The sequence below is a fragment of the Lissotriton helveticus genome, chromosome 11, assembly GCF_964261635.1.
Source record: "Lissotriton helveticus chromosome 11, aLisHel1.1, whole genome shotgun sequence".
Lineage (NCBI taxonomy): Eukaryota > Metazoa > Chordata > Amphibia > Caudata > Salamandridae > Lissotriton > Lissotriton helveticus.
In genome coordinates, this window is record NC_136072.1 from 528847612 (window position 1) to 528870862 (window position 23251).

The following is a 23251-nucleotide window of genomic DNA, read 5'->3' on the forward strand; positions in this document are numbered from 1 at the left end:
AAATCACACAGGTTACTCCGTTACTTGAGTCTTGTCAATTAGGCATATTGTCCAGACAACCAGGGTTCGACAAGTGGGACCCGATCAGCCTCTCCAGGGCCAGTCGGGGACTTATGAATGAAGGGTGGGGTAGTTCCGTTCAGTGATCTGCAGACACAATATCAGTTACATGAGAGGGAAACTTTTTGATATCTCCAGGCCTGTAGCGCATTACGCAAAGCATTACCCAGGGGTTCTGACATACCGGTTTCCTCTCCTTTGGAAGACAGACTACTAGACGATTACCTCCCAGAAAAAGCTATCTCATTGACATACCAGAAAATCCTTAATAATTCTCCCGAGACACACGACAAAATAGGCCTAAAAATGGACTGACGACCTGGGAGACATTTCTGATGAGGATTGGAGGGAGGCCCTGGCATCACCCCAGGAGGTGGTGATCCGTTCTCGTTTCAAGCTTATACAGCTTAAAATACTCCACAGAGCCTATTACACTAGCTCCGCATTTGTTAGGATGGGTCTTATTAACTCCTCTGTCTGCCCTCACGGCTGTGGCCACACTGGTATCTTTCTACACCAATGGTGGGAATACCTGAGCCTTCAGAAGTACTGGGGAAAGGTTGTCTCCATCATGTCCCAGATAGGCCAAAAAACTATAGAAGTCTCCCCACAGCTCTGCCTTCTAAACATCTGGGAGGCCACTGATTTATCTAGACCCGAAAGAACATGGGTTTCGTTGGGCTCCATGGTGGCAAAACGTAATATTGCCAGAGCATGGAGGGGTGGGGTGGAGCTGTGACACACTGATTGGGAATCCAATATGGACTAGTGTATGCAAGCAGAGAGAGTGGTGTACGAAATCAGGGGGTGCCTGGGCAAATGGATGAAGATATGGGGCTCCTGGAACGAGAGCAGAGGTTGGCTATGTACCCCTTTTGGTGATGCTCCATTTGTAGTTGATAATGAGACACTGTAAGGCTTTATTGGCTATGTGGGATCCTGCTATAATTAATTATGCAGTAGACCCAATGTAACGATTTGTTTGTAATCATATTTTTATATTTTGAATTCAGAAAATTTCAATGACTGCTGTATATTGTTTTCCTTTTTGACTTGTATTGTTTTATTTTGATGTTCTTTATAATAAAAAGATTTGATTTAAAAAAAAATGGGCTCTTTCCTACATGTGCTGCACTGCGGGACAATGAAATTGCAGAAATGCCCTGTATTTAATGGAATATGATGCATTCCCGTCCTTTGCCTAGAACTGTTGTCCTTCTGGCAGCTGAGCAGCAATGCAGGCACCCTTGCACAATATTGCAAGGGTGCCTCTGTTGCAGGCAGGATTGTTTTTGTGCAGGAAGTGACACATTCCTCTACAAAAACAATTCTGGGAGGCATATTCCTCTTTCTATGTGTGTTGCAGAGTGCAGCACACAAATAAATGGGAAGAAAGAAGGAGAAATAGAGTATCATTCCTTGTTACGCCTCCCCTGGAAAGGTGTAACACTTTGGCAGATCCCCAGGTTTACAAATTCTTGTAAATCTGGGATTTGTGTCAAAATCCATTGGCTTTGCATGAAAAAACCCATGCCCATCCATGGAATGCCTTCCCGGGCTGAATAATGCGATTTGCACTGCATTGCATCACTCCAGATTTTTTGAGTCACTCAGAGCCATGCACTGAGGCTTTGCATGGTTTCAAAAATCTGTCTTAAGGTTTGTGTTGCTCTTGCACCAAGCAACGACAAAAACGGACTTATAAATAGGGCTCCGTTGTATTTTTAAGAAAGCTTTGAATGTTCAACATACTCAACAATACAAGCACTAAGGTCAAAGGTGGGCCTAAATGTCATCCACAAAGGTCCCTATTTCATTAACTAAAGAATCAGGTTACCGAAAAATTCTTTGCCAACATTTTCAAAGATAGCCAAATAATTCTGTTGAATTTTCTCATCAAATTTCAAACTTTGCCTCTAACACTAATTTAAGAATTAATATTCTCAATCTGTATAAACAATTTTCAGTGGAAAAGATTAAAGACCTTCTCAGTGAAATGGTTAGAGAAGCCAGCCAATAGAGTAAGGGGAACTATTTGTCAACTAAAAAATTGATAATGTACTCAACTGGAAGTCTAGGAGACAAAGGAGCTTTTTCTTAATTATCTCAAATCCCAGGCAAAAAGTATATGGAACAAAATCTGTGTAGCTAATAATTCAATTTGGGGACTTTCAGGGCTCAGACAGAGACTTTGTCAGAATAATGATTACTGCATATGTGACCCTAGAGTTAAATATCACATTACTTATCTTTTATTGATTGTTTATTTTCTATGGAGAAAGAATAGAAATAATTCATCCATTTTTTAGAAAATATCAATTTTTAGCTCATAATGATGCACTAGCCAGTTTACTGTGAATTGCTAATGCAACATAAAGCAATCTTATACAGATAAGACTTTTCCCAGTTTAGGCACACTTACTCCGGATCTAATGACCATTGATGAAATTAGGATTAGGAGGATGTTTAACTTACTTGGAATTGATTCTTTTGGTCCTTTGAATTATGTAAGTGTTGACTTATTTTTAATTTATGATATCATATTCTACTTGATTCTGTTTTTACAACTCTCAAATGTGCAAATGACTTACATTTTTATAAGATAAAGTCTTGGAAATAACCATTTAGAAACTGTAATTTAGGACTGAGCAGCTTAAGAAACTGACGATAACAAATGCAAGCAATTGATTTCCAACCCTAAGTAAGTCGTGTTTTATTGAGCAGTCATGGAAGTTCAACATTACAGTGGGATGCATTTGGAATTCCAGATATGATGCATTGGACCATAATACTGATTGATTTGTAAAAGTCCACTTGTAATCAAGGCCAAGTAGATTCTCCTTGGCCCTTTGACAAGCGTGGATTTGAACAAACGTATGAGCTTGAGTGGGAGAAACGGAAAAGCTCAGCTCATGTATCTCCCTCAATTTGTCTAGAGATAACACATACAGGGCAACTATCAGCTCCTTTAAAGACTGGCAGGAATATGTTTTATTTGAGTAGGTTCCTAGAACACCTTTCCCTGAAGATGCAGGCACACAAGAAGCAACACTATTATTTTTAGAAGCCTTTGTCAGCATGATAGAGCTCTGTTTCAGGGCAGATGATATGAAAATGTGTAATTGCAGATGTATACCTCAATCTCTTGATGTAATCATTAAACAAACCCCACCACTGGTCATATAGACCTGTGGTTGTCAAAAGAGAGCAATAAGGAGTGACCGTCAGCATAAGAACATAATCAATTCATAAATCTTCAATTCAGTCAAAAAAGACAGTGTGAGCTAAAAGGTTTTATTTTCAAATCATTTAATTTTCCATCTTTTATTAATAGTTGCATTATTCTTTGAGTCTCCTCATTAGACGTTAATATAATCCAGCAATCAATATTTGACCATTTAACAAAATATTAGTCAAAATCAAAGTCAATATAATAATGATGCAACAAGCGTTTTCCATAAAGACAAATTTCCTAATCTATATTAAGATAGTAAGAAATTGGTAGGGTGGTTGTTAATAGACTTTTGGATTGGGCCGAAGAGAACAACGCCCTGTCGCCATTCCAGGCGGGTTTTCGAAAATCTATCAGCACGATGGACCAGGTCTTCTGTTTCACTCTATTACAGTGGAAGACCGTGTTACTAGGAAAGAGCAGCCTGTATGCGGCTTTCGTAGATTTGCGGGCTGCCTTTGACCTAGTCCCAAGGTCTAAGATGTGGCAAGTGCTGAAGAACCTGGGCCTACCAGCAGAACTTTTGACAATGTTAATGAGGCTCCATGAGGCAAATTTTGCGAGGATCCAGTGGGGAGGACATGGTATGGTCACCTCAGATTTCCCTGTTGAGCGAGGGGTATGTCAAGGTTGCTCGATGGCCCCCACGCTGTTCATGCTGTATATTAATGGAGTTGTTGCCCGTATGTTGTCCGAAACATGTGGACGCCCCATCATTGGCTGGCACCAAGACACCGATTTTAATGTTTGCAGATGACACTCTGATTTTATCCAAGACCCCAAGTGGACTACAGCATGCCTTATCCATCTTTGATCAATTCTATGAGGATCATGGACTAGAAATCAATGTGTCCAAAACTAAGCTTATGGTTTTCAATCCATGTCGTGGCCGTAGAACTCACATCGTTATGAATGGTCACCCATTAGAGGTTGTCAATGCTTTTACATATTTGGGAATCCATATATCAAATGACTTAAGATGGACCAAACATATAGACATTTCAACTATAAGACATAAACAAATAGCAGGTGCCCTTGGCTCTGAGCACAGAAAATCCCTAACAAAACCAGTAAAACCAGCACTCCAGGTGTATGAGGCTAAAGCCCTCGGATCATCACTCTACGGGGCTGAGCTGTGGGGTTACGAGAACCTTCGGACACTGCAAATTTCAGAAAACAAGTTCTTCCGACTCATTACTAGCCTCCCTAAAGGTACTCCTTTGTTGCCGCTTAGGTTTGATTTGGGCAGGAAGGCTGTAACTGATTTAGCAAGGCTGCGTCCAATCATGTACTGGCGTAGACTCTGGACTACACCTGAACTCTTACATTATGCTGAGGGATTTAAGGACATAATCAACGCAGATGTGTTCCACAAAATAGGATGGCTGAAAGAACTTAGAAAAATGTTGGGTCTCCTCGGCCTCCACACGCTATGGGAGAATCCAGGAGGAGCCTTATTTCCATCAAAGTCTATTCTCAAGGTGATCTATTGGGAAAAGGTGGCGAACGAACCTGGAACGAAACTAGCTCAGAGACTATGGCTGGAAGATTCCTGGAAGTGAAGTTCCTTCCCACCCTTGAACTTTACTGGGATGCCATTACTATCCAGAGGGATAGGAAGTTGCTTTTCCAGATTAGAGCAGGTGCTCTTCCCCTCAGATCTCTGACAGGCAGGTGGGGTGGGCCATTGAATAGTTCTTGCCCATCCTGTGGGACGCATGATGAAACAGTTGGTCACCTCTTATTTGCATGTAAGACGTATGCAGAGCCCAGACGCATCTGGCTTACTCCTATGTGTAAGAACCTAGGAACGACTAGCAGTGCTGTGGCCTTAAGAATTATACGTACCGGTTCTTCACTGCCTATAGTAACAGCCACTGCTAAATTCCTCGGCTGGTCATGGTCTATTAGACAAAAGTTTCTAGCCAGATGATTACAGATGAGGTACTGTCAGAGTGTTTGTATTGTATTTTATCTGCAAAAATTTTACCCCATTAGACAAAAGTTTCTAGACAGATGATTACAGATGAGGTATTGTCAGAGTGTTTGTATTGTATTTTATCTGTAAAATGTTATCCGATAATGCAATTGATGTATTTTGATCAACTTTTAGCCTTATTTTTAAACACAATTTTTTTTAACGGTTTTATCATTGTTTGTAAATGCTTTTATGAGTTAACCTCGAATAAAGCAAATTTGAATTGAATTGATAGTAAGAAAAGGTGTCAGTTTAGATACCCATTAAACAGTTCTGGTGAGAGAAATAAAAACATAAGCGTAAAACTTTTACATAATAAACTCGAAAGTATTCTCAGCTCAAAATTAGCAGGCATAATGAAATGATCGGCATACAACATCTCAGGTAGTAAAGTCCAAGCAATCCAGAAACGAGCCTCTGGCCAAAATGTCGGGCAAAGGGATCCTACGATCTGCATCAACTCTAAGAACACACACTACTATAAACACACAAATTCTATATTGCAACATTATTTCCTTTCTTCTTCTTGATGACCTATATGATTTCGGCATGCTCCGTGGAACAAGTTCACTCCTCATTTTCTCACCAGAACTTAATGGACTTTCAGACATTGGTTATAACATTGTTTTCTAGCAGTCCAATCTACTTTCACGTGACTCATTTTCACTGTCACTTCGCCTCCTCCTGATGAGAACCTTACTATCAGTTGTCTAATACAAACAGGTATCTCTTCATTAACTAACAGTAGGCTTCTGAAGTTGCAGCATCTGCAGCAAAGAGACGAACAACATCTTGCACAAACAACTTTTTATTGTGAAAAACAGGTCTTTCAGGGCTCATTCAGTTAACATGCTAAATTAAGTTAATATTTCCTCTTCATTTCACAGACATAGAACATTTAAGTACGGTTACCATCTATAAATTTGCATTTAGCATATGTTTATTTTAACATGCAACTAGAGCATCATTTTAATAAAGCATTTTACAAGCGAATAAAATTAGCTGCAGCAAACGTAACGGTGAACAAAATGAAGATACATGTAAATAGTACCAAAATAGGAAACATGAGTCATACCAATCTTTTATACACCCGCTGATGGACTAAATTCACTTAATTCCAGTTAATGTCTACATTAGCATCAAAATGTTCCCGCAAATAGGAGCGGCCTAAATGGCACACACTCCTACAAGCTCACTGTTGATATTTTTTCCAGTCTGTCACCTGCCTGTGGGCAAGGCCACTCTTCACCTCTTTTCTCGTTTATCAGCTAGTAAGAGAGTAGCCCGGGCAGAGGCTGTTTTTCTTGAAGATGCTCTCATTTGAGAGTGTGAAATTCTTCTCTCCTTGTCACACCAACAAGCTGTATATAATATTTTTAGTTTAAGAAAGACTAATCCTGTGTTCTGTTGTGTAGGGTAATTGCCTTGAATATCTAAAGCTAATACATTTATTTCTAAATATTACAATGAATGGATATATAACACACAAACCAAAAGCACAGTATCAAACCAAAAGCTACACTGTAAATGTACACAAATGAAAAACATAGCCATTATAGTTGTTAAAATATTTGAATGATAATGAGCACACACATAAATGTCCGTCATGGAAAGGCTCAGAACAAATAATTGCCTCGTCCTCAGTTATTTTTGGTATAATACATTGTACTCAGATGTGGTAGCTTAACTTTATTAGCCAGTAAGATTGTTTTTGATGCAATATGAATTATCATTTTTTTTCTTTTTTTTTAAAAAGGGCTCAGAAGCAGAAATACAACAAGGCTTCCAACAATATCATTAGATTTTCTTATACATGGCTGCACCTAAGAAAGGATACCACACTTAGGGCCTCATTTATGAGAAATGACGCATCGCTGTGTGAAAGCAGCGATGCGTCACTTTTCAGTGCGCACTCCTTGCGACATGCCTGATGCGTCATATTTAATGTATGATGCATTATGTCGCAAGGAGTTACAGATATGTCAATATTTCTGACGTGTTTGTAAGCGCAAAAGTGACGTATTGCTGGAGTGTGTCATAAAAGTGACGCAACTCCAGCAATGTGTTCTTTCACATGGGGCAAGCCCCATGTGAAAGGGCTTGCGTCAGTCTTACGCCTACTGTGAGGCAGGCACAGGATTTCTAGAAGTGATGCAGTGAAATCTCATAGATTCCACAATGTTTTTTGCCGGAGAACGCCCCCCCTGCATACATTATACCTAATGCAGGTTTAATGTAGCGCAGGGGTTTACAAAGTGATGCATCTGCTTAGATGCGTCACTTTGTAAATAGTGCGCAACCGGAGGCATGTTTCACGCCGCAGATGCATCACAAAAAGTGTCGCATCGGAGGCGCAAAAGATCTGGAGGGAAAGTTAATCCATTTGGGATGAGAATCTTGAACACTATGTTGCCCCTGACCAGACCGGCATTGCGGTTTGTCTGGGAGCAAAAGGCATGGCACAGGTCACGTAGTTGAATTCTGGCATCAATATTTCACAGGCCTGAGCAGTTTTGAGACAGGCAAAGCAGAATTCCACACCGCACCTGAAGCAAGTCATGTACTTGCACATATCTATGTGTTCAATGAGGAGACCGCAAGTGGGGCAAGCACGAATGGAGGGGCAGCCCTTTAAGTCACTGTCAGGCATGTCGATGACCTTGCATTTCTGAAGTATTACCAGGTTGGAGTCCTTGCACTCCTTATTCCCACATCCCACAGAAGATTTACTTTCACCTTTCCAGGGTCTTAGACACTGCCAGCAGAACTCATAGTTGCTCCCTTTCTTTTCTTTGCAGATGGTACAGAAGACTCTCATGCTGCTCTGGTCTCTGCGTTCTAGTTTAGACCTGCAACCAGGGCACTAAAATGAGAAAGATAAATGTTGGCACATTTTTAAATTTCCATATTGTCTTATCAATAGCAGGGATGTTACAGTACTACAAGTTGTCGAAAGATTCAAACATGCAGAAAAAGTGACAGATTCAGAGGAAATTTACATACCAACAAATAATTTGATCTACGCGCCTCCACAAATTCATGTCCACAAATGCCGGTTGTACAAGCAAATCCAAGAATACACTGGTACAAATGTGCAAACTCCATTATTTATCCATTTGTTGAAAATGGGGAGGCTAGAATTGTGCATGTGGAGAATGACAGTGCCCACTCGGATTCCAAGTCCCATCACAGAAAGACTTAACGGAGGTGAACTAAAACAGGAAATCCAGAATAGGGAGACGAGTATGTACTGACAGGATGTTACCTCTAGCATCTGATCTAAAGACCATAAAACAGTTGTATGGTTGTGAAAACTGACAAGCCAAAATGGCTTATGGGCAAATCCAGAAACTAAAATCTGGCCAGAAACATGATTGAGGAAAATTCCAAATGACGTGAAAACTCCTGAAGGTGGAAAATCAAATGCGCACTATGATCTCACCCTGCAGGACCAATGGTGAATAGGGGAAACAATCATGAATCCGAAAGCCTGATGATGATTAGAGCAGATGAGACCACATGATAGTAAATCATTCAGTCAAGTTAGTTGAAATCCAGTAAACCACCATCTAGAAAAGTGGTCCAAGAATCAGGAATGAGTTGGGAATTTTATGAATTGAAGCCTGATGATTCTTCACCATATGCCCTTAGAGGGCTTCCTGTCGATGTCAATTAGGTCTGGGTTGCAGCAGAGTGCTCTTTTTGATTATGCAGTTATAACAAACAGATGCCTTCAGGATCACATGCATGGCTGCCATGTTGGAATTGTGGGAAGCCTAACTGGCTGACATGTTAACAACACGCATGATAACGAAAATACACTTGGAACCAAACCTGCCAGACAAACGTGCCTCAAGGTGGAGTCTAAAACATTTCAAGGCCAAGTTAGATACTGCCAGCAGCCCATGGAAAATCACTGCAGTAATCAACCCACACAAAGACTACGAAGACGTAGAACTTCCAAGACGAATAAACCAGCATGCTGTGAGGGTCTTTGTCATGAATGCTTGCCACAGGCCATATACTGTGAATAACGGTACCAAAAGTTAGCTGCCAATCCATTGGTAATTCGTATGCAGTTGAGACCTGCCCTAGAGGTAAAATCCTGCAAATCGTATATTCTAGCTGTCCCTAAGCAAAACATACAAGGTTCTGAATAGCTTAGAGACCCATCCAGCAGGGCATACAAGAGCCTCATCAAAGTGCTTGGGATAACCCATTGTGGACCACAGACTTATGATTATTATCCATTGAGATTCTTTTTTGCCTGCCCTTTTCAACATAGTGGAAGAGAATGATTCCACTATTCCCATGAATTCCATGCAAAAATATTTAATGCCAACAAAATTATGTATCTTATTGTGTGGGTAATCAACAATGAAATATCTAGATACACACAACAAAGACACCAGATCAGTTTGAGTCGCTGCATTCATGAAAGTGTAACAAATATTTGGTGAATGGTGCAGTGCTCAGTGGACAAAAGAGACTGCAGGCGTAAATAATAGTTCAGGAAGAGTTTATGAAATAGAAGGGATAACACACCAGTAACCACAAGTGCCGTGAATGAAGTAAAAGGCGAGACCTAACAAATGCTCCAAACATGGTGTTAGTGCTTGACAACAGAGGCCACAAATCTATAGCTCCTCTTCCTAAGAGTGAAGTTATCTCAGCAAGTGAATTCTGAGCAAGTCATTAAAATAAGTTCAAAAGTCCTTAGCATATATCCACTCACACAGCTTTCTTGGATTATGGTCTGTCGTGGCGGGTCTACTACCATATGATCCTTCCTTTACCTACGCACCTGTGCCTGGTGCTGGAGTGTCAGTTTGCACCTCTATCCTTGTTGCAACCTAGTCTCTTCATAGAGTGCACATGTGTTCAACATGGAAACCAACTTCCCCACCCATTACAAATGTTAAGATGTCACTGATGTAGATTTTATACAAGTACTTCCATTCCCATTCCAGCTTGAGGAGATGTACTAGTTGGCACTGGCGTAGAGAGTATAAAGGTGATGATTTAAGCTGCTGCTTAAATCGTCACATACATGACCTCATACGTGATCAGCACATATGTGAACAGCCCCTCCTCTGTCGTGCTGCTAGGGTGTTAAGTTCATCAGCAAGCGTTTTTTAGATGAGCGTGTATGGAGTATAGTCTCAGTTATACCACCAGGATGTGTGAAGCAAAAAGGACTCAAAGAAAAAGACCCCAGAGCTATCCTAAACAGGTCAAAACAAAACTCCCTAAGTCCGGATTCACCTATCAAGGATAAGGCACACAATATGACTACTCTTGATAACATCCTAAAGAAACACAATGTGGTACATTATATTGTGCAGAGTACCAATACCAATACACATATGCTACAGGTCGCAGTGGCGGGAATCAAAAAGGAAAGGACTGAAAGATTTAAGCCTGAGACTTACTAATGCAGAACACAGGATCAGCGCTTTGGAGGACAGAGGTAATCGACAGAGCAGCCAAATACATAGCTTAGACAGCTGATCTGAAGCCTGCAATGGCAAATCAGGGATTATAGGACTCTAATAGGAGTAATCTCCATGTATTAGGCCTTCCATAGGGAGGCAGAAGACTCTGGTCCCACAGTGATTACATTTGTTGAATCTTGGATCCCAAAAAAACGCTATGGATTTTTTTCCTGAGAACGTTCGAAATAAAGTGCACCCCAGTGCTTAAATTTTATAGGAATAAGTTCCGGTACCCAAAGCTCTGATCTGAAACCTGCGTCTGGCTCAATTAAATTCAGGTTCCTGCATTCTCCCGTCATGACTATTTTTCTGTCTTTCTCTTCCACTGTCTTTCCGCTTTGTTTGTTGATCCATCTATTGCTCACTGTTGCAGAAAAATAAGTGCCAGTCCCCAAAAATAAGTGTAGGTCCTTCCAACGGTAACCACTGTCTCAAATTAAGCACTGATATGCCCAATGTGTTTCAACCTTCATAACTAAGAGTGGTGCTTCTCTGAAGCCTTGAGCTTCAGGACCCTCAGACATCAACACTCTGTGCTTATCCTCACTCACATGAGTAAAAATAAAGCTATACTACAGAATGAGACTAAGATCTCCATATCACAAGTCTTTGCTAGAAACACAGTGAAAAGAAGGAAAGATATTCTTGTTCTTCCTTCTAAACTATATGACATGTTTAATCAACACTCCTTTATTGATCGATCTAAATTCTGAATTTTCTTTAAAGGTCCACCATTTGTGTTTGCTGAACCTTTTGATCTCCTTTCTAGACAAAAAGTCTGTAGTTTGAATGGATACATGATGACCATGTAATAAGGCACCAACCGCCCCCGGGACTATATCATGGCGGCCAATGCAGAGACAGAAAATGGGAAGGGTAGCGTACCAGCATACGCAGTGCACTCTTCAGAAGACGCCAATGACGTCCGGAGAGAAGGAAGGGGGAGCGAGGAACCGGAGACGTGGGAGCAGAGGAACGGAATGCTGCAGGCGTTAGGAGAAGCAACCCGGAAGAGTGGAGTAGACCGAGAGGGTAGCTGCACCGGACTCGGAGGGTAGCTGCACGGGAGCCAGCAAACAGACACCACGCCTGCCCGTTGAGAGCACCGCAACTGCTGGTGTCCTAGAAAAGGAAGCCATTGGTATACCCACAGCCACGGCCCAGGAGGGTCGTGGTCCCAGGCAAGTGTCGTCTCCCAACTTCTTTGGAATATTGCGTTGGTGGGTTGGAAGCACACACTAACACTGCACAAGAGGAGACTGGCTTCATAGTGTGGTGAAGGGGGAGCACGAAAACCAAACCTGTGAACAGAATTTTTTAGTTATGTCATTTTCTTTTTGTTTGTTTGTTTGTTTTCTCTCTTATTCGGAGGCGAACCCCCTAACCAGACCAGACGGTTGATTACCACTGCCGTGAACTCCCTAATCAGTACAGATTGCTGATGGACCTTTTCAAGCTCAAGGAAAAGAGTGACCTCCACTATGGTTTCTTCAGCATTTTGATTTAGGAACTGTACAAGACTGCTCCAAGTATAACTTACCAGTCCCCAATAAAGAAAAACATGTCTATGTCCCCTTCCTCATGGGTTTTCTTTCCACCTCGTCTTTTGGTTCAGACTCAGGTGAAAGACGAATGAGGGAAGAAAAATAAGAAGGAAGGAAAAAAAGGGGGAGACAGAACGGCTAAAACCCACAGACCCGTTTGTGGTGTCTTGCTGCCAGATTGTAACATACATTAAAGATAACCACACCTCTATCCCATACTCCTAGACACATTTACTAAGGATTGCCCAGGCAATTCAATCTGTCACTATTTACAGTCTGTGTTCAAGAAATCTGTGCCAGACCTCCCCAGTGCTTTATAAATATATTCTGTCTGCATAGTTGGCCATTCATGGTGTCAACTCTACGGTCACACCAGACATAGGGGCTGATTTCAGTGGCAGACGGACCTGAGTCCGTCCAACATCGATCTGGAACTGGGACCAACCGACCTCCTGTCGGCGGTCACAAACTAAAAATTAGGATGCGAACGAACACTGTTCAGTCGCAATCCTATTCTTTACATTGGGAGCATGCATTCCAACCGAAATGCATGCTCTCATTGTAAAGAGCTGAGGTGCAGTTCATCCCTGCACCCCTCAAGGTGCCTGCAATGCAGTACAGGGATTAACAGGGGGTCACCATGTGAGCCCCCTCGGCCGCCATCCGGAGGCCTTGCACCCATGGCGGCCTTGCTGGGGGACCCCAAAGTCGGATTCCGACAGACTTTCTGTGTTGGAAAGGCCATGCACAGAGGCTGTAGAATTTCAGGCGGAAAGAGCCACCCTTGGGATTACTGGCACCTTTCCGAATGGCAGATGGGCTCTCTGAGCCCGACGGATGCCATTCGGAAAGCCTGTTTGAATTCCTTTACGACCGACCACATCATAATGGGTTGGTCGGAAAGGAATCCAAACTGGTCATTTCGATGCGGTCGGAATGGCTCCGACCGCATCCAAATCGGCCCCTTAGTTGTATAACGCATTCTGCTCATGGTGAGATCCCTACCTGAGAAACCATGGATCTGCATTGGAGGTTGCTGTTCCTATATAGGAAACATCTTTAATAGGACTACCTCGCCCTTTCTAACTGAAGGTGTGTTCTTCCCTTCCCTCACAAGTTTATTAACTTTTAACTAGTATTTTAAATCCCATCTTAATCTTATCCTCACAGAGTTATCCATTTGAGCTTGACCTTGTTGAGTAAGGTCAGCAAATCAGTAGATATTTTTCACGTCAATGGTCTTACCCTAACCGTAATTCCACTCTAGCATTGTAGCCACAGGATCTTTTCCGCCATAACACTTTTTGAGTGCAGACACAAACTAGTATTTAAACCTCTATGGTGTCACAGTCCCCTGTTTATTTTGTATATATTTTCTAACCAGTGCATATCAACAAAGGATTGCTCGCTGTTTGAAACCATATCATTTGTTCTATTACAAGTTCTATTATTTTGTCGATACGCAAGGTTATTGTTCTATTTTCCTAAGGATCCTATACTGTGTCTCATTTCTATGGGAGATAAGGGATCCCTTTTTTCTTGTGGGGACTCCTCCCAAAGCGCGCCCTATTTTACCTTGTCTCTAGTCTCGTAGATTATGCTCTAATGATTGGCAGTGGGGGTTTATGGGTCTTCTATTTTGTTATGTTGTTCTTTCTTCCTTCTCTCCCCCATATCCATATTTCTCTGCTTCTGCTTTCTCTCTCTCGCTCTCTTTTTTCCGCTTCCCTACCCTGTTAGTCCACCCTGGCCCTCATATTGTTGGGATGTGGACCCTTCATTATGCCCATAAAGAAGTTCACCTGCCGTATTTACATACTCTGTTATTACAAATGCACGAAATTCAGGTCTATCCAGGTTCCATGTCTACAGTTAAGATTGTCTCCATCAGTACCAAGGGACTGACCCATCCAGTGAAGAGAAAACATTTTGTCACTTTTCTAACAAATTAAAAGGGGATATTGTCTTTCTTGAGGAAACTAAAATTGCCTTTAAAGAAGATATCTCAATTAGGACAAGCTGAATGTAGGACGTGGCTTGCTCAGGTGTACCTAGAAATACAAATTGGGTTATTACGCCCTTATCTAAAGACTTTTATTTCGAATGAACAGGATAATGCGGGATGCTGGCTTCTATGATGACTAAAGAAAGATGAAAGTGAGCTAAACACATTGAATGTGTATGCTCCCAACTTAGGTGGAGACAACATGCTCCGTGAGGCCTTGGTCGATTCATGCAACGATTAAAGGACTGATTCGCATAGGAGGACTCACAAGAGGAGCCTGTTCCTTGTCTTTTTAACCTCGAAGCCGGTAGGTGACACGATGGCTTGCTGAGGTTTTCTGAGAACGAAGTGTCCAACCTAGGTGCTGTGGCAATAAGTCTGGCCCTGAAGAATCTGCCAAAAAATTGCGTGGCAGAGAAACATGTTGGCATCCGATAGTTGGTATGCATGAATAGCATCCTACTTTGTTTTTACTCTTGAGGGGTTTCACCTGTTAAAAAATAAAGTAGTTTTGAGTGAACCTTTAAATTTTTTATTTCATTGCCACTACGTGAAATGTGATCTGTTGTCATTACACTGCACGCACTTCTATGCACACCTGTTTATTTAATTTATTTTGGACACGTTTTCTTTGATATGATCGCCAATGATGATAACAATGGGCTTATCTGGTGAGTAGCTGCCAGTTACCCAGTTGGTGTTGCGCCCTTGAGGGGTCATTTTGCTCTTTTCAAATATTTTCACAATGTTTGTGTGTTTGGGACTAAATGTATAAGTATTCTAACAGTACATATTTGTACAGTCGTAGAATTCTCGAAAACTGTCAACAAAAATTCAATGGGGTTTCGTTATAAAGTTTTTACAAACTAAAGTTGGGTGAGGGTTATGTAGAAAACTACAAAGCTTCACAATAACTACATAGAGAAATACAATTAATGAGATTTCTGTAGTTGCAGGAGACTGGTCTTGTTTGATTTTGCCTATGCTCCCAACATAGACAATCCCAAATTCTGGGACACCCTTAACGCCATACTATCGCTTTAATCACATAATGTGCCCATCATTTATGTGGGTGATTTCAATCTTTTCATAGACTGATACTGACTAGACTCTCTACCTCTAAATTTAGGTCTCCTAAGTCACATAAAGCTATGCTCAATCTTTGTACTAGCCACAAACTCAATGATGTATGGAGACTCCTTAACACAGTCGCCAATGATTTTACTTTTTTTTCCCACCCCACTTAAGTTACTCAAGCAAGGATTATCTTCTTCCAGACTCTACACTGGTACAATCAGTTGCCAATGGAGGATGCCTGTCACAGAAGTTTACCTGCCCTCATTTTGCCAAAGTTCCTCTAAAGCCCTGCTGGGGTCGCCCAGCATCATCTGTGGAATAGGAGGGGCTGATGCACCCAACATGGACTGAAAAGCCCTCAAGATTTTCAGCAGGACGGAACGCTTTTCACAGCAGTTTAGCTGCCCGCATTTTGCGAAAGTTCCTCTGAGGTCCTGCTGGGATGGGACTTTGTCCTCCAGCATCCCCTGTATCATAGGAGGGGCCGGATGCACTGACCCAGGCTGAAAAGAGCCCGACCATTCCCGTGGAGCAGGACACACCTTTGCTTGTACCTCGGGTGAAGACTGGGCCAAGAGCTGGCCTGTATGGGCGTGTCCACAGATGGGCAAGCCCGGGCTAGGCTGACCCTCTGACGAGGACCCTCGATTAGCAGTAGCACCCTGAGTGCCGCGGGTGAGTGCTCCAATTTACATACACAGCATGGGTAAACGTAAAACTATTGGAAGCACCACAGTTCTCCCACAGGATGACTAGCTCGAACAAGCCATGGGTGTTGTCACAAAATTAAATTGCTTTTATGGAGCACAGATTATCCATAGAACAGAGGAGGGGGCTAGTTGATGTGACTATGGCTCTGGCTTACTTGCGGGCAATTTGCAAGACACCGAGAATGAAGGAATTCCTAGAGGTGACGCAGAGGTATGCACACCCAGCAACAACTATGCAGATTGCACCCAGTTAGCTGCGCAGGACAATGTGACTCAGCCCGGTGCCACCTAGCACAATGAATGCTAACTCCTCACCTGAACTGTCTGTGAAGTGCAAAGAAGACCAGCAGCTGCGCACCCGGGCCTGCGTCACAACTAAGCCAGACGGACCATTTTAATGCAGGTTTCCTTGGTATTGAGAAAATATGCAAAAAAGTCCACACCCTATTGCCCAATCAAAAAGCAACTGACCACCTTGGAGGCCCAAATACCTAGTTTAACTAAAGTTATCCTGCTGGCTATTAACTAAAATAACAGTACTGTTCGCAACAACGGGCATGCTGTTCTGAGCGCCAGGAAAATAGGGGGGGGGGGGGTAATTTGCTCCACAAGAATAACAGAAAATCAGAAAGCAATCCCTTCTGTGCTTGTTATGACCTCCAGCTCTAATCATAGCATCATGGCCCTTGCTTCCTTGGAACAAGTGGCATGACGTTTCCTTAATCGCACCCATATTGACCCCTCTTTGAACTTCAATGTGCAGGGCCACAGTCAACTTGGGCAAATCGATTTGTTTCCCATCCCAGCGCCTTGACCTTAAACATACCTCCAACTGCATGCCTTTTGTGCTGATATTGGCAAGAGGGTCTCCACTTAAGCCTAATCATACTGGGACTTGGAAACAGCTGCACAATAGGGTCATCCACTGGCTCAGCATTCACAAAAACGTTAACATAGCAGAGGGCAATGCTGCACAGGGTTGGATGGGTGGCTCCCTCATTAAAGAACATAGAGGGAGACTGCATCATTGCGAACTTTAGCCCACAGCCAAGTGTCAGGAAACCACTGTGGTTCCATGAGGAGGGTCTGCATGCATCCACAAGCTTCATTACTCTGCCACTGGAGAATTTGTTTAAATCCTTCAAGCAGGTGACACATCTTCTTCCATCTAGTTACCACCATCACCTACATTTGGGCACGGTATGTAGCAAAGGTCATACAGTCCTATCAGGTCTCACAGAGATTGATTGATTGTCTTGGGGGTGCCTGAGCCATCCTTCAATGGTATTTTGTCAAAGCAGTCTGTGGTTTTGCCAGACCGCCCATCCGTAAGTTCAAGCATCTCCACCCCAAAGAAAACGGGCCACACAATGAACATTTAAAGCTGGAACATTGCAGGACTCTGCTCTAAAGTGTATCTGCCAGAATGGCAACTATTCATAAGAAGCTATGAGATCCTGCTGTTACAAGAGACTTGGGACCCCCAACACTACTGTGCTTGATGGGTATCTATGTTTTAGCGTACCCGCTACTCCATACCGCTCTGGTCGCGCCTCAGTGGGCATAACTATACGGCTAAACCTATCTCTTGGGGGTCACAATATGGCCTTAAATACCCCAGGAAGTGATTTTAAAGTTGTGCAATTCTAAGCGGATTTCTCATTGCATATAATTAATTTATATAACAATGATTTTGTTAATGTCCCAAACAGCAGTTTCTCTGGTTTATTCAATATATTGATTCACTCGTGAGGAGGTTAACAGGAGAATGGCAGCACGTGTTTCTGTGCTTAGAAGGCAACTTTAACGCAATCAGAGGGGTAAGGAACTGGGGGCTTACCTCTCTTCAATGCAGTGGCGTCACTAGGGGGGTGCGGGGGGTGCGGACCGCACCGGGTGACACCATCACCTGGGGTGACACCAATCACGCACTAGGTGATTGGTGTCACCCCAGGTGATCGTGGTTAGTGGGACAACGCAGCTGCGGCTCACTGATGCTGCAAGCCTGGACTATAGACCCACAGAGTCCTTCAGTGTGAAAATAAACACGCAGGATATTAGTGTTCGCCGAGCGCTTCTTGCTGTCTCCGATGCCTCCTTAATGCCAGGAAAGATCGTTTTCATTCCCCGTACATGTTTCTTTGCATTTTCCGAGTACTGCTTCAGTATGTTCTTACCATTTTATTTTTGTTTGCATTTGTGTTTTGAAACGCAGGAAAAAGTCATGTCACCGTTCTTCCAAAGCATGCGCTACTTCAGCGGTTAACACCAGGCGTGCACAAATGCAAGTTCAAAGTACATCCCACCGCACCACAAGGATGGGGAAGTACGCGGCAGCAGTCTAGAGTTGACTGACAGCCTGCAGCAGGCCCAGGGTAGCGCAGCACATGTTCCGTTTTCTGGGCTGAGATCGGGGTTGCTTCATGCAGCAACCCTCGGTCTCTAGCCAATCACAACGCTGCTATTGCAGCGTTGTGATTGGCGCAGGGGAGGGACGGAGGCTGCTTGAAGCCTACTTCGAAAAAACGCGGCAACTCAGGAGCCTTGAGGTGGCACGGAGCGGGATCAGGCCATAAGGTACCTTTTTTTAAATTGCCATTTAGACATTCCTTCACTTATTTACTCACCCACCTTTCCACATTATGAGCTGAGCCTTTGTCTGCAGAGTTGCAGGCAGAAGAGGCCCATCAAGAACGAACTACAGCAAGGGGTGGGGTGCGGTGGGGGAGAGTTCACTATGTCCCTGCACATAGGCAGACTGAAAACGAAGAAGTCATGAGTCACACATGATGCACAGTGCCAAGATGTGAGGTTACTGTAACATGGTGTTGTTTCCAGGGCTTTAAGCGTGAGGTTCCGTAAAAATTATTACGATGTTCTGAGCATTACCGAATATAGACGAGTTTGGTATCTACGAACCGCAAATGACGAGTTCGACAAGTGTGCGAATTTTCGCTACGCTACCTGCCAAGGTTTGTCTAATATTACGTGTTCTTCATCTGAACCCTCGGGTTCCATTTTAGATACGGCATCCATTTTGTTTCTTGCCCTCACGTAGTCAGCGAGCAGGTAACTGATCGCCCCTTGACCCTCTAGTTCCCAAGCCTTACGGAAGACGCATATTCCTTTCATGCGTCTTTATGGCCGGAGGAATGACACAGCAAAGGCAAATGGCTCAGCTTGAGGGTAATCTGGTCGTGCCGGCTTATTGTGACAGCCTTGCAGGCGATGGACCCAACTCCTTTGATCCCACGATCATGCTTCCGATATTACCCCCACACTCTTTTCTCTACACATGTCTGACTTCCTTGCAGCTGCTCTTGTCTCTTCTTCTTTGTCATTTACAACTCTAATGGGTGTGCCTAATGGTGGGAAGATGTACTTTTACAGTTGGGAACTGGCATGGCTATTGTAATGATGTTCCGGGATTCTGAACACATGAAAGCGACCCGTTTTGAAGTCTACTGTGGGAACCGGATTGTAATCTTTTGTCCACATGTTATGCAATGACAACATTCTGTATAAAAGAGAGCGACCTACATATACAATTTGAAGCAGACTCTCAGAACCTACACACTGTTGTACTTCTTGTGACTTTTGCCTCCCTGCAGTAATAAACGCTGATCTTTGACGCCGAAGGAAGTGTCCCGTGTCTCTGTAGTTTGTGCGCCGAAACAGGTATCCCATGAAGGTTATAGGTGTTGTTCCCTGGCACCGCTGGTACTGTTAAAAGTCCAGTCCTTCAGTTGGCGCCCAACGTGGGGCGACTTCAGCGGTACCGGTCCAAAGCCTGATGATCGTGAGGAACTTCGTGTGAAATCTCCGAGGGAAGGTGCACCCCGCTTCATCGATCCTGTTGTCGAAATAAGTGGCCCGAAGTTTTTCCCTGCGAAGATTCCCGCCTCCTGACGGCTGCGACGGACCGATGCCCTGACTGTCGACCTGTCTTCGACGCCCGGTGCAGACCTTACGTACAAGCGAGACGATAGACGGGCCTTCCTGGTGACGCCATTGAAGTTCTGAGTTAAGTATTTGTGGGTCGCTCCCAGTCCTTAGTAGTTGTTCTAGCTTCTCGAAAGCTTTGTTGTAGCCTTTAAGGCTTTGTTGTAATAGCTCACTGAGCTTTGTTATAGCCTCCTCAGGCTTTGTTGTTAGCTCTTCGAGCTTTGTGGTAGCCTTAAGGCTTTGTTGTATTGCATGGTTCCATTGCATTTGTGGTTCTTAGTATTGGTTCTTAGTATTATTTGACAGTTGCAATTGCCAAAAACCGAGGGTTTTGATTTACACAAGGTTTTATTGCTTCGGTAATCCTTGAAGTTTGATACTAGGTTAGTGTGCACGATGCCTAGCCATAGTGGTTTGTTTCGTATTTTCCAATGTTGCGCAATGGATTCCCGGTTGGAGGATTCGTGTCCGATACCTCCAGTTGGAACTCCGATACATGATCTTTATAGTCGACATGGGGTGGGTCCTATAATATATAATGATTACTGGGTCCGCTATACAAAGAAAGACGGTGACCTTAGATGGCCACCACATGGAACTTTTGAACTTTCGATTTTAGATAATCTTGAGGCTAAATTATTTTTAAAGAAAACTAGGCCAGCTATGTTTGATTCTTTTCGAATATGGCGTAAAGAGGCCAAGCAGAAAGAAATCAAACAACTTAAAAAGGATCAAAAGCAAGGGTTCGATCCGATAATGCAAACTATACGAGAATGTAAACAGGACAAAAAAGAAAGGGAAATGGAAATCTCTACTAGATTGCATCATATGAAAATAGATAAATGTTACCCGGTTTTACCGAATAATCTAGAAAAGAAAGAAGAAGATTTGAAGGAGGATTCCTTGCTGTCATATTTGATGAAATCACCACCTCCTTATGTACAGGGTGCTACTGCTCCTGTAGCTGCTCCTGTAGCTCCTCCTGTTGTACCCCTTGTTGCTCCAGCGGCTGCGGGTCAGCCCGTTGTTAACACTACGTTTGTTCCACCTCCTGTCCTTGTTCCTACTGCTCCTGTACCTGTACCTTCGCAGACTGTTGTTTCTGCTACTCCAACTATCTTGTCAGTTCCTACTATGCCTTCTTTCACCTCCAGTGTTGTTGCCCCTGTTTTTCTTTCCCCTTCTGTTCGTAAGCGTGTTCCTAACTCTGTTGCTACCCTTTATTCACCTTTTTCTGGTCCGTTATTTTCGTCTGATTCATCTGAAACTCCTCAGAGACGGAGTCAGATCCCTAGTGGTAGGGAGAAAGAAACGTTAGTAACCATGGCACATAAGTGGATAAAACATCCTGCTAACTACACTCCTCGTGTGGTCTTCGACACGTTTTCTCAGTTTAATGAGCCTACGCAGAGATTCGTGTTTGAGGAGATGTGTAACTTTTTGAGGGAAGAATGGTATAATGATGATGTAGATAATGTACCGTCCGACATAATTGAACTTCAGAGTCACTTTTCGAACGGTATGATTATAGGAGACGATGTACGACGTGCCGTGGAACGTTTATTAGCGTTCAGATCCACAGCACATTCTCGGGTGTCATCAGATGATACCACTGAGAATTGGAAAGCGGTTCCTGGTCAATATCCCATGAGAGAGGTTCCGCCACTGTGGGTGCCTGGTGATCCTAATGCAAACCCTGTGGTTCTACTGCATTTTCGAAGGGTATGGATACATCTTCCATGGAAACGATCGGAAGTTTTGCAAGTGAAGCAATCCTTGCCCGATCCGCGTAAAAATCCGGCTGGTTATTATAAGGAGTTATCACAACTGGTGGAAGCTTCTATTATGAACCTTGCCGACATCGACATGTTGTTTGGCAATGTTGTACCGCAACCAGTTTGGGCCAAAATTCGTCAAGCCAACCACGCAGTTGAATTAGGGGGTGATTGGGCTGCACTGCTAGCGGCTGATGCATTACAAGTTGGTGGGGCTAAGCCCGACCAGCTAATCTTAGACTTGCCGCAGAAAATAATTACGCTCATGAAAACTCTCATGCCAGCGATGAAGGTGAACTGGGATAAGTTATCAGCTTGTAAGCAAAAGAAAGACGAGAGTGTCTCGGATTTCTTTACAAGGTTTGAGGAAGCGTTTGTCGACCACAGCGGCCAGGACATGGGCGCTGAGGGAGGCCAGCGGTTATTCGTTGACAAGTTCGTATCAAATTTGCTGCCTGAACTAAGCAACAAACTGAAGAATTCAGAGAGTGCGTGGGCAGTTTCAACCCCTGCGCAAATACTAGCAACGGCCCAGTATTATGAGAATAGGGAAAAGGAAGAAAGTGATCGTGTAGAAAAGAAAACAAAAGAACTCAAAACAAAGGTTTTGTTACAGCAAGCATACCCTCCACGATCAAACCAACATGATTCACAACAGCAGTATCGACCACGAGCACAGCCTGATAGGATGCAGCCGCGCTCTGACAACTTTGATTATAGATCTTCACTTGGGTATAATCAGTGCGCATATTGTAGGAAAGAGGGACACCTAAAATATGATTGTCTTGCGTTACGGGACCGTCTGAATGGTATGTCGACACGTGGAAACCGTGGTGGTGGTCCCCAACAGGCATCACGAGGTAGAGGTCGTGGTTCATCCCACAATCAGAGTGATCGTTATCAAAATCAATCAGATGCAAATAATTGTTTTGACCAGCGAAATGCAGGGTCAGTCCGATCTGCACAGTATAATGTGGACGATTATTACGTAGAGCATGAGACTGTTGTAAATGACCATTACTAGGACAGCCAACGACAAAGAGAGGGAGTAGTGTCAGTTCCGGTCGATCAGAGTGGGCCTTACGTTGCAGTGGCTACATCGGGTGTAGTTGAGCCTTTTCTGTTAGACACTGGTGCGACGAAAAGTTCCATCATGCATTCGAAACTCCCTGGCGCACCTTTGTCTGGCTTAACGAACGTTTCCGTTGGATTCTCTGGCGCCCCTGTTAGCAACCCAGTCTCTAGTCCTTTGCCTCTTATGATTGGTCCTCGTGAGCTAACGGCTCCACTGATTCTATCTACAGGTTGTGGTGAAAATCTTTTGGGCCTGGATTTGTTGAAACGATTATATGCAACATTGTATTGTTCCCCCGAAGGAGTGGAGCTTACATTGGGACGGAGAGTGATCTCTCCAATGTATTTATCAGTCG

At 43.3% G+C, this 23251-nt stretch overlaps 1 protein-coding gene across 1 annotated transcript in view; it reads right to left on the minus strand.

Annotated features, from left to right (window-relative positions):
• Positions 1–6062: 6062 nt before the first annotated feature.
• Positions 6063–23251, minus strand: part of LOC144790838 (uncharacterized) — a 49735-nt gene continuing 32546 nt past the window's right edge. The window contains exon 3 of the mRNA XM_078665507.1: positions 6063–8133. Within this exon, the coding sequence (XP_078521633.1) occupies positions 7675–8133 (459 nt within the window). The 3' untranslated portion in view covers positions 6063–7674. The remainder of the gene's footprint in view (positions 8134–23251) is intronic.